The sequence below is a fragment of the Schistocerca piceifrons genome, chromosome 9 (genome assembly GCF_021461385.2).
Source record: "Schistocerca piceifrons isolate TAMUIC-IGC-003096 chromosome 9, iqSchPice1.1, whole genome shotgun sequence".
In the NCBI taxonomy this organism is placed as follows: domain Eukaryota; kingdom Metazoa; phylum Arthropoda; class Insecta; order Orthoptera; family Acrididae; genus Schistocerca; species Schistocerca piceifrons.
The window spans coordinates 117252184-117265075 of record NC_060146.1 but is presented as its reverse complement, the minus strand read 5'-3'; the positions used below and the strand labels follow the sequence as shown (position 1 = coordinate 117265075).

General features: G+C 41.3%; 1 protein-coding gene across 4 annotated transcripts in view; it reads left to right on the top strand.

Moving 5' to 3' along the window:
* LOC124717111 (upstream stimulatory factor 2) overlaps nucleotides 1–12892 on the top strand; it is a 64949-nt gene that overhangs the window by 6717 nt on the left and 45340 nt on the right. For all 4 annotated transcript variants that reach the window (XM_047243828.1, XM_047243829.1, XM_047243827.1 and 1 more), the window contains one exon: nucleotides 1238–1393. In XM_047243828.1, the coding sequence (XP_047099784.1) occupies nucleotides 1238–1393 (156 nt within the window). The remainder of the gene's footprint in view (nucleotides 1–1237; nucleotides 1394–12892) is intronic.

The following is a 12892-nucleotide window of genomic DNA, read 5'->3' as shown; positions in this document are numbered from 1 at the left end:
TTTCCAGGGGAACATCTTCAAGAAGCAGCAGTATGTTTTCTTGTAAAAAGTTACTATACTTCTCACCATTTAAATTTCCCGGGAGAATAAACGGCCCCAGTAATTGGTCACACACACAATCTCACCAGACGTTGACACTGCATCTGCATTGAAATTGAGATACTATCGTAGCATGGGGATTTTCGTTTGCCCAGACATGCGTGTTGTTGCCATATCTTGTAAAGGTTACCTTATCACTGAACATTGAGGCGATACAGCTGCCGATTTCCATTTAACCAATTACAAAAGTGCAAACAGTTGGCACAATCATGTAGCTCTAAATGGTGAACTTTCTGCACATGAAAAGGAGACAGCCCATTCTCATGAAGAATCCTACATACCTTTGATTGTGAAATGTTCAGTCGAGTAGCTAGGCATCTTGTACTTGAACGAGGACTGCGCTCTACTGAATTAAGAATGTTTTCCTCTTTCTGGATGCCACAATGTCTTTTGGAGTGAATACGAATTCTGGGGAGAGTACCAGTTTCTAGCAATGTTTGATATGTTCCGCTAAATAGTTTGGCACTCAGAATCTTGCTATTAGGATACCGATGGTGATATTCGGCAACAGTATCTTTTGCGTTACCAATACAGAAGCCCAAAATGTATACCATCTCTCCATACTCCTGCGATGAAAACTTGTACTGTATCAGAAAGTGTATTGTACACAAGAGACAATAACAGTAAGCAGTGACTGCAGTATCAACAGCATGGTTGTTATGCAAACATACCACTCGCTGCAATTGTCTACCTAAGACTGATCGTGTGTCCTGTGAACACATACACCGTGGCATGTTTTGTAACTCCTTAATTATGGATCTGATCACATTACTGTATTTACATTTTTTTGTTCCAAATAACCTAAGGAATAACCTCCAGCAACTGGGGGAAAACCTTATGCCTCAACCTGTACGCAAATACTTCAGTAACATTCTTGAAACGTCCTGTATTATGTGGAAATGATTGAAGGGCAAATACTTAAAACAGGTATCTTCATTCAGCTCAAAAGTTAATTTTTGTATTATAGTATTTCAGCCTGTGGTGTAATGTCTTAATAAGTGACAAAATTTTCATTTAAAGGCATATCTTGACATCAGCATAGATGTCTGCATTATTTTCATAAAGGGTAGATTGCTTTATGGAAGCAGAACATTACAGATAATGAGTGGTGTGTAATGCAGAAAATTTTCTAATGCAGGCACAGTTACGTACAGAGTGGTCCAGGTGACAGGTGGGGACAGCCCGGAGCACCAGATGCCACAGGTTGTGGCAACTGCAGGGGATGGCACAACGTTTGCTACAGCGGGGCCTGCAACTCCAGGCATCCAAGCTGTGCTGACGAATCCTCTCAATGGTAAGTTGTGTTACTTGATATATTTGTTATTTCATCACACGATACATAAGTTACATAGTCTATATAAAAACAAGAGGTTATATAAGATGGTCTGTCTGCAACTTCTATGACAAAAATTCTCACAAGTACAAAGCAGTTAAACCTATTTATAGATATGGGAAGTTTATATTGCACAGAAGGGAAACTGAAAAATTAGAGAGAGACAAAGCAAATGTTCTTCAGGAGCTAAAATTCCAATGCTGCCAAAGGCTACATTTAAAAGTAGAAAACTGACGCCCGCTCATCACCGTTGTATCTCTTCACGCCCACGACAGGTGAAGGCCTGTCTCAGTGACCTGCCCCTCCTTCCTAATCTTCCCAGACTGACCTTTCCATTTAGAGAAAGGAACCAATGTCACGTAAAGCTGTAAATAGTGTTATATGCATTCAAATGTGTCTGTTGGTTGGAATGGAATTTTGCCTCTAGTTTGTTAGCCATTCTCTTTGCCCATAATTCTACATATAAGATAACATGCAGAGATTTAAAGTGCACACTGTACGTTATTAACTTAATTAGCTACATTGGTCTGCTTCAGTTGATCATATTCAGTTTTTCTTTGGAGGTTGCACTGTTCAGTTCTTGCAGTGTGCTCATTCGGTTTTGATCTTTCTCAGAGTATTTTTCTCAATTTATTTGAAATTTCTGTAGTCCTCCTACATGTCATTTCTGCTGAAAATTTGTAATTTATCTTTTTTGCATCTATTATCTGGAGTACATCTGCTTTAAGGGGAGTTTGCAGGGTCTATGTGGGCAAAGTTAATTTACCCTACTTCATGTACCTTTATCTCTGGAACCAATGAAGATAACACTGTACAATTTTACAGCTGTCTTATCCATGTTATTTATGTCTGCTGTACCAGAATTAAGAGATGAGGTACAAAAGGAGAGATATATGTATGTATTTTCCATTATGCTATTTTTTATTAGAAATAATTGTAACATAATTCCCTGGATGGCCTTCTATTCAAGCTATTACTATAGTTGTGCTTCAGTAGGTACAATATATTATAATGAAATAGGTGCCAAAGTTTTATATAACTATCACAAGTAGGTTTTGATATAAAGGAACATAAAGCATAAAAAATGTTATTTTGAGAAAATCACATTTAAAGTATAAAGTGATAAAAATTGGCTTGTAATTTTAAATTAAGTCTCAAAAACACCCAGCAGTGTAGTCAGCATCACCATCTTTGTGAGCTTCCTTCTCCAAAAGCTTCTGTATTCTGATTGATCTTGCTTCTTTGGTGGTGAACTGAGCTGCATGCTGTGCCTTGGCAAGTCTTATCTTCTCCAATAACTTCAAGCACTTTACAGTATGTGGTAGCCTGGAGTGATGTTAAGGTGTTTTAGAACTCGTATTCTTCCCATATTTCCATCAATAAATGTTCAATACAGCATCACTAACTCCCCATTTTAGTGTATTGAGCCCTACAAAAACATTTTTGGACACTCGTGTCCAGATAATGTTGTTCAATGATTCATTACGATTCTGTGTTTGCCTATGTAGACGCTTTCGGAGGTGGTCTGGCTGTGCTAGATCCCTATAAATTGGTTTTATTGCATCCATAACAGCTTGAGGAATAGAGTTCTTGTCCGCAGCTCATGGTCGTGCGGTAGCGTTCTCGCTTCCCACGCCCGGGTTCGATTCCCGGTGGGGTCAGGGATTTTCTCTGCCTCGTGATGACTGGGTGTTGTGTGCTGTCCTTAGGTTAGTTAGGTTTAAGTAGTTCTAAGTTCTAGGGGACTGATGACCATAGATGTTAAGTCCCATAGTGCTCAGAGCCATTCGAACCATTTGAATAGAGTTCTTGTGTTCAAAAGAAACTCCTGAAACTTCAGCCTTCCGGAATTTACACCACGATTCAGGTCCAGGTGGACAGAGTGCATGTGTCGGTTTTCTGTAGGTTGAAAGTTTGTGGAAGTATGTGGCCCAGACTGCTTTTTCATACTTTCTATATCCTTTATGATGTTTCTGATGGCCATTCCATATTACTTCTGGAGCTGATCTATTGTTTTATCAGTCAGCTGACCTCTAAGTGGCTTGCCATCAGACAGTGTGGTGGTGTGAAGAGATTTTTAATTATCTGAGATGTGTGCCCATCCTCTCTTGCACATACCCAACACAATCCAATTTCCTTATCCCAATATTTTCATACGGATTTGCTTCAATAACACACTTATATGCCTTAGAATCTCCGTCCCCAAGTAATTGGATGTATCATACACCCCTTTCCTGCAGTGATCTGCTAAACATTTTCATTGCGGCATCAGCTTCCACTCCTCCGCTAGTTCCTTCATAATTTTTCTGTCAGTTTTCTTGTTCATTTTTTCCATTTTTGTCACAGGAGCTATAGCAATGTTTTGTGCCTCAAAATCAATTACTTTACCTGTGTCTACACTTGTGATTGTGGCAACTGAGTTTTTCAACGTGTGACCACGCTTTTGCCATGTCCCATTAAACGCAACTGGTGTATCATTGTTGCCTTTGTTCACTTCAACAGCTTCATTTGTTGCAGCCTTCATTGACAGGTAAGTGACAGATTCAACAGCTTCTTCTTTAACTTCAGTATACCTCTGAATTTTTGTAGGTGGTGGTGGTGGTGGTGGTGGTGGTGGTAGATTCATAACCGAACAGAAAGACTGAGCTGCACTAAGACCTTTTCCGATAGCTCTCATGGCATAGAAAAGTCTTATATTTACCTCATAAAAATTATTCTTGCATTCATTTGACATTACAATTTACTTTTTGTTATCACAGCCAGTGCAGCCCTATTCTTGCAGAAAAATCTCTTCAATAATTACTTTTCCACCACAAATATTACAGCACAACGTATCACACATCTGAATTAAAATGTTCATATCGCATAAAACATAGCCCAGACCAGAAGTACTAAATTATTCTGCAGTAATCCTAGTTCCTCGAATTGTTTATGTAAGTTAATTTTACTTGCATTGTGTGAGGTCGCATCTCCCTTGTTCTCTGGTGGCACATCAAGGTTATTTGATTTTACACTGCTTGTATGTTCCAACTCTTGAACAACACGCGGTTTTACACTTCTAGTGTGTTGGTTTCCACCAAACTTGCATTTCTTGAATAGACTAGCATTTCTAGGCATGTTTATCTTATGTCAAACTGCACCAGATTACGTCGAAAGTCACTGTTTCACACAAAACAAACAGTTTCCAAGCAACTTCGAAATAGCAGTGTGATTGACATAGAGCGCCACATGTTTTCTGTCAGGGATGAAAATCACAACCTTCTATAAAATGTAGTTTCCGAGGTATTCACATATAAACAGATGCACATCCAAAGTGAGGTGATCTCGCAGATAAGCATGTAAGACTTCAAAATTAAAAATAAAATACTTCTGAACATCACACACAGATTATTTATGCATTATTTTGAGCAGGAAAGAGTACATAATATTCTAGGGCATGTTTTGTAAAATGTGAAAATTTTCGAATTTTTGCATGCAAACTCCCCTTAAGATTTTGCTTGACTCCTCAGATCTATTGTCCTCCTGTCTTCTGTGTAAGATTTCTTGTCACAACATCCTGTTTTCTTAAATGTTAAAGATGTGAAATAAAGATTTTTCTTCTTCATTTTTCTGGTTGATTATTAGGCCGATATCTTAATAAGAAGTTTCATAGGGGAGGATTCTCTAGATTCCTTCATGGGTGCTTTTTTTTTTTTTAAATGAGTCTTCTGGTTAGTCCTTTTTCAGTCTTGAGGAGCTGGACAGTTCTTTCATTCTGAATTTGGAACAGGGTGTGGCAAGCAAAGTGGCTTCCAGGAGATTTATGGTTTTATAGTGTTAGATCTCGAGTCTGTTGATACAAATTTCTTATTATACAGTGACCATGTTTGGAATTGAGCGTTTTTCATTTTGTTGGTTCTTTTTATCTGTGGTTCTTTCTCATGTAAGTTGTGCTTAATGATCTCTCAAAGATATTTTAAGTTTGTGATTGCTTATGAAGACTTTACTTATAAACAGGGTTTCTTGGGCACAGTCTGTTTCCCAAAGGGATACTTTTCATCTATTTTAGGTGATATTTTTAGGGACTGGTGATATAGCCGCAAAGTTTTTCCATTTTGACAATGAAGAGAGCTAAGTAATACACAAACCCTACACAGTTTTTTCTTATTGATGACGTTGCTCCAGTTTAAATTTTAGGTGAGTTTTGTTTTTGTCAAATCTTCATGGTGCAATAGAGGGCTGCATTGAAAGGCTATGGGCATAATCCAGCACCATGTCTGATACTAGCTTTTATTGTGAAAGCTTTTGAAATTTCTTATATGAACGTTACATTGGAATTTGTGTTGGCTGAAATTAGTTTGATAATTCGCATTAATCTTTGCTGAAGACCATGTGATGTGAGGATTTTTAAAAGTGTGGATGTATGTATGCTATCACATGATTTTTTTAAATGTATGAAGGAAATGATGAGTTGTTTATTTCCGTACTTGTAATATTCCATTGTTAGTATATAATAGGCACGCAAACTGTATTTCAAACAAACAAGGTAGAAAGATTGCTAGACTTGGTGGTTGGGTGACCTCAAGGGGGCGTAGCGGAGGTGGGGGGTGTCTACCTGCCCGATTGAAAAAGATTTTCTTCCTCTGGTCACAGTGCCCATTCCTCACAGTGCTTGGAACTGTGCTTTAAATCTCTCTTTTGTGTGTGTCCATGGCAAAACGGTGCTATCCAAAACTAGCACTGAGAAAACTGTGGTGCACCACAGGCCATAGATGGCCTGATAGCTGCAGGTAACTGTATGGGCAAATGGACATGCAGCTGTGGAGCAACTGTCTGCCCAGGTGAACCAAGGAGCTACCAACAGCAGGCTCATGGTTCATGTACACATCCCAACTGCTGTTCACTAGCGATGAACGTTGGAATTTGCGCACCAATACCGCAATTGGATTTCCACTGAGTGGTGGCCATCAGACAGATGGCTGTTGATAGTTGGAAGGGTCCAGGCCAGAGGAGAGGGCGTTATGGTCTGTAGTATGTTTTTGGGACTTTCCCTGGGTGATCTTGCCATTCTGTGATGCATAGTGGATCAATAGACATATGCAGTTAGTTTTTCCTCAGCACGATGACATCTACCAGCCGGACAATGCAGCATATCTCACAGCTCGCAGGGTACATGTGTGGTTCAAAGAACAGCAGAATGAGTTTACCATACTACCCTGGCCACCAAACTCCCTGGATTTAAGCCCAATCAAAATCTGTGGGACACCTTGATTGGGCAATGCGCACCATGGATCCTCAGCCGAGAAACCTAGCACAGCTGGAGTTAGCGTGGCTCCACATTCCAGTTGATAGCTTCCAGAAACTCGCTGACTCTCTTCCTGCACATCTTGTAGTGATTCACTTTAAATATGTGGTTATTCAGGCTTTAGACAGATGATCACATTAATGCAACTGGACAGCATATGACGAGCACCAAATGTTTGTTGCCTGAACTGTCTAAAACACAGATTTTCCAGTTTTGTTGTGGATCACAGTAGAAAGTAGAAGCAAGTCAACATTTTTTTAAAATTTTTTCGCCATTTTACAAAGCTGATGCTTCAAAGTATCATCTGGCCCTCCAGTGGCTTGCCGACCAAAGTTCTGAGTACAGCCCTTTTCCTTGGTAATGAGTTAAAATGCATTAGAATGTACTAAGGCTACAACTCAGTTATGTACAGGATGGCGGGTATGGGCAGGCGGTGGGCGTTATGGAATAATAGTGTAATTTTTAGAGAAAGGCCATTTATTGGCTAAAGCATGATGAAAGGGGCTACATAGGCCTAGGGAGGTGAGGGTGAGCCAGAGCTTGCAATTTGGCGAACATTGTTCGCGAAGCTACCGAAAGTGGTTGTCTGCCAAAACTAAGTCCACAGTGCCGCAGCACCGGGAGAAGCGGGAGATGATCAATGCTACAGGGCGCGCATCCGACTCGCGGGTGAGCAAGAATACAAGAGAGCGGGCCCGGCGACGGGCGGCCGGGTATGTTCGACGCACCACGCGGCTTCCTCCACCCTGATTGGTCAGGACCGAGCAAACCGTGCGGGCGGCATGGAACTTTCCAGAGCGTTGCCTGCTAAGCGACGCCTGGGGCGGCGTTACCTCGTCAGCACACGAGAGAGGCGCGTGAACAAGGTGCCCTTTCTCGGTGCTGACTTCCTGTTACTAGACCGTGGGACGAAAGAATTTACAGGCAGCTAACACTGCCGGCCGTGGCTTGGCCGTAATGGAGAAATGAAGTTACTGGTTGGAGGCTCACATAATAAAGTAAAATCTCCTATTGTCTGGCTCATCCTTTACATTCCTCCCCCTTCCGTGGGAGCGGAGAACGTATGTGAATTCGCTCAATGCAATTATTATTTGAATGTAAACAAATTTATCTTGCGAGAGAAAGTGAACATTGGCTCTCACGGAAGACGGCAGGGGTCTTAATCTATGGGAGGGTATAGAGACTCTAGAGACCTCCTAAGGGTCGCAAGGGAGCTTACACTTGTCAACAATATTGTGTGTATACAAGAATCATCATAAAACATCAGAACATCATAAAACATCAGAACATCATAACATCATAAAACATCAAAACATCATAAAATCATCACAAAATTAGAACAAAACATAACAGTGTGAATTAGGTAAACATGCCAAGTGTTCTTGTTGCTAAGTTGAAGTAAAAATGTCTTTCTTTTCCTTTTGTTAAAATAAGTTGAAAATTTAAACACATCACCACTGATGAGTCACGGCGAGGGCGACAGACGCGAGGCGGCGTGGTGTGTTGTCCTCAGCGGGCAGCGCGCAGGCTGCCGGCGGGAAGGGGGCGTGGCCGTGGCCAGGTCCGTGCACTGGAACTCAGCGCAGGGGGGGGGGGGGGGGGGGGGTATGAAGGGAGGTCCACACGTTTCAAAACACAGTTGAAAAGGGAGTTATCACTAAGGGAACACTTCACTACACTACGCTAGTTTTTCCACATTAACTGATATCTCAGTTTCACTCTTAAAACTGAGGGAGGGCACATGCCTGATAGGTTCTTGTTTTCTCTTTTTTGTTTGGTTTAATTTGCGACTGTTTGCCATTCATTTAAGTGTGCCAACAGGCGAACGTAAGAAATTTGTCCTTTTTTCATTTTTTTAGCAAATCATCAATTGACGTTAGGATGTGATTATTTGATTTTTTAGGTAAAACTTGAGCGTTAGCTGACAAGGGAATCATGAATGAGCTTTCAGGTATAAAAGCATAATTAAAGGGGTGCGAATACTAAGTAAGGCGTAGTGGCATGAAAGGTTATAAGTGGTGTTCCAACAGGAACCGTTTGCTAAAGATCTGCGCGGAGGCTTCGTCAGAGTGGCAGCTGACTGCAAGGCCGAATCTCGCGCTGCGCCAGAAAGGCGCGCGGCAGATAACTTCCAAGGGCAGCGCCGCGTCAAAGCTGCACGCGGCAGCTGAGAAGCGAAGCCGAGGCGGCTACGTGCAGTAAGCAAGCGTCAGGTGTAAGAGTGAGAGAGAGCGATGAAGTTTACCGACGCTGTTCATTGCGCTGTCTGTATTTTAAACTCTCTCCAAAGGGAAATAGATATGCGTAATCGATATGGTTTATTCACCGATGACAAACAAAATAGAAGTGGGATTACGCGTGTCATCACGCTAGATGAGCTGTTCAGTGGGTTCTGTTTAAAATTACATTATGCATTAGTAAGTTGGTTCGTAACCAAGTTCCTATGAAATCCATTTTAGCCCAAACATAATTGTTATAAAAACATGAAAATATAAAAGCGAAGTACACAAATATCATATTAAATTTACTGCATATTCCATATAGGTAAACAAAGAAAGTTAAGTGCCTCTTAGGGCTGACCCTCTACGTGTAATAAGGTTCACATTTTGATAAGAAGTTCCTCGTAACTCAATATATTTGCTGAACACCATAAAGTGAGACTGACAAAGAAAAGTGACACCAGTTTGGTGCAGGTGGGGCGTAGATTGTGTCGTTGGATGTCAACGCTGTTGTTCACGAGAGGAGAGAAACAAAACACGACGATGTCCATAGTGGACAGAGAGAGTATAAGGAATTGGATTAGAAAAGACTAAGTTGAGCGTCATTTCTGAAGGACTTTCCCTTTATGAAGGTTTAGTGCACGGCGCATCGTTGACACGACATTATCGCCTACTTAACTGTGTAAATGACAATTCTGCGACTCCAAAATAGTTGCTTCATACTTCTTCGTCAAACTCGACTTCCCTGACATAAAAAAAAACATTACTGTGCGACAAAATTCGCCATCTTTATTCTCTCAACATCTTGCGACTAACTTTACTTTGCGACAAAATTCGCCGTCTTCATCCTCTCAACATTTTGCGACTAAACTCGCCGTCTCTGTAACTCCGTAGTGCTGGCCTCCTCGGGCCCAGCTGGTTGCTTAAAACTCCGTCTATCCTTGCTTGTATCGCAGTGTCCTGGGACACGTCATACAGTTAAATGCTACTACTTCAATAGTCGGTATTCCTTCGGAAAATACAACGGGAAAACAAAGAAGGCTCAAGGTTTTGAACAGAGATTTCCGCTTACTGGCGTTTAGCTGCGGGCTAGACGCGGTTAGCGTCTGACGTTGCCTGATCAGCTGTCGTCAGAGAGCACGGAACACTGTTCTCGTGAACTCTTCTTCGAGATGGAAGATCAAAGTCTGGGCTGAATAGTTTTGTGTGTTGAAAGTTGACAGATCAAAGTGGGTAGAACGGACTATGCCGCGAAACGGAAAAGTGAAGGAACGACACAGACAGCTAAGGGACCGCGCGGGTGCCAGCCGCGTCACGTACGGTACGTGCCCTTGCGGGTGGTTCTCTTGTCCATCCAACAGACTAGGTATATAGCCAAAGCTTGCTCGTTCTGTGGGCGTGATTCACTCTGTTTATGTTACCTATCACGGCGGCAGGCATGTGGTATATCCCTCCAGATAAACATTCAGATACAAATGAAAATAAAGCATGGTTACATCCTAAATTACCCTTCCAAAACAATTTATTACCTAAGACATCATTATTATTAAACAAATAATTGGCAGTACTCGGGAACTTACTCTAGCATACTTGAAATCCTACAAAATGACTATCCTCATCAATATAGTAACACAGCGACACATGGAAACACTAGGTTGATACAAATACTAAATTACTGGTGCTGGCAAAACTTTAGCAAAATTCTCTAAATAGGTAGTAATAAAACAGTCAAAATGAACAACAATAATACATGGACTTAAGTAATTGGACACAAGTAATTAGACATAAGTAATTGGACGTAATCAATTAGACACAAGCAATTTGACATAAGTAATTGGCAACTCGTCATAGTGATATAAGCGGTGGCAAAACCGTAACAAAAGCAAAAGTTTAAAATATTATTTCCTTCAAACAAAACTTCCTTACTCTCCAGTTACATTTCGTAGCAAAATGAATGTAAGCATCCCTTGGTATTCCTTTATGCTCTCGTTTGTGTCTTCATACCAACTAATAGGCTTTGGTACTTTTACCTAGAAGAAAACTGTCGTTAAGTCATGGCAATGTTATGTGTAATGCTGTGGAATAGTGTAATGTCACGTTAATACTTCCTGTAACAAGATTCTGATGAAAAATGATTTTATGTCTCCTTCAATGGACAGACCAATAATTATTAAACGTGTGATAAACCGTTTCCTGTGTTGATTTGTATTTGCAAATATTGACGATCATCAGTCACCCAACCAATCGTTCCGGTGTGTATTGGTTGTTCCTTTTGTTCATTCTCTCACTTACCTGCTTCCATATAATCAATATTGGCGGCTCGACGAAGCTAGTTGCATCTCGAAGACGTCGATATGACTTACCTGTCGGTGCTTTGGTTTTTTATAAAATTAGAGTTCAGTTGTCATATAAAGAGTGTGTAGGGAGCAAAGTATGTTCCTTACTATTGAAAATGTGCGCAAGGTTATTCAAAGGGTTCGTTATATCATGGTTAAGAATTTCTGTGTTGAGATTCAGTGCAGCTTGAGGTGCTAAGGTGCGACACGCGTCGCGCTCGTGAGATTGTAAGTTGCTGACAGCACAGCTGACAGTACGGCTGCGTCCGGTTTCACTGGCTCGGCAGCATAACTGGCGTTCATGCTGGGTCCGTCCTCTTACTACGCGTGGAGTTAACCTCTCGGTACAGTCACAAAATTTCCTTCCAAAGTTATCTTATGTTGTTCACGACAGTTATGCATGGAGGATGTTCTTTTCTAAGGGACTCTAATAACTTCAATCGCTAGAGGTCACAAAACTATCGGCTTACAACTATTTTACTTAAACACTCTGTTCTTCAAAATTTAGGTAAATGGCAGGTGTTAGGCTTCTATATAAACTATATTTTGCAATGGCATTCCAAACCCAACTCCTTGGCTAACGCGTTCCCCACACAGCGGTCGTTTACAGGACAGATATAGCGGCAAGTGCCGGCTTTCTTGACGCCATATAGATCCGTTTATTAACCGTGGTGGTAATACAACATAGCCGGAGATCGATCTGAAATTCCAACATTTACCAATCCTGATGGTTTAGGCAATGTGTACCAGGAAACGTTCTCTCTCACGATTTTTGTTCCATACTGAAAATTCAAATAGACAATACACATAGATTCCCGTCTTTAGATAAGACTAATAAAATCTGTAGGGCAATATTAAGCTGGTGATTTTATTTTTATAACTATCACTTTAGGTTTGCTGTTTAAACTGCAACGTACGAATATAGGAATGTGTAGCGTGGCTGAGGCAGGTGGCCTGCAGGGCGATGGTTGGGTGGTGAGGAGGGGCGAGGGAAGAGGTGCAGATGCTGCACGCACCAAGGACTGAGGCGGTGGGTGGGGAAAGGGGGAACTGCAATGGCCGGTCTCTCGGCAGGCCGGTGGATGGGGAGGGGAGGGGGCCGCGTCGCCAGCTGACAGGGAGGGGCGGGACTCGGCGCATGTGAACAGCTGTAGACCACAGTGGAGGTATTTACGCACTCCTTCCGTGGCATTTAATATACAGAAATACGTGGTACCAAAAAACTTACCTCGTTGTCTGTTCAACATCGCATCATGAAAACAATAAAGTAGCACTTGAGGAAGACTCCTTTTACTTTAGAGTAGCCTATTTGTTGTTTAACTTGGACGTATTTATTCATGTTTTTATCGTTGTGTGATCATTTAGCAAAACATACATGTAATAGGGCGTCTTTCAAAGTACAGGTAGACGGCTGCATGTAGTCACTGATCTACTGGCAGTTACGAAGGCGTATTAGTATCATGTTTTTATGGTAAAGCTTTAATAGCTGTGTTCGTGCACTATTCACTAAATTAACAGGTGAAATGTGAATCCCTTTGATATATTCCAGATTTACTGATTCTTTCTCTAAGTGTTCTGTTGAAAAGGACAACTTTCCCTTAATTCCATGATTAAAGAATGT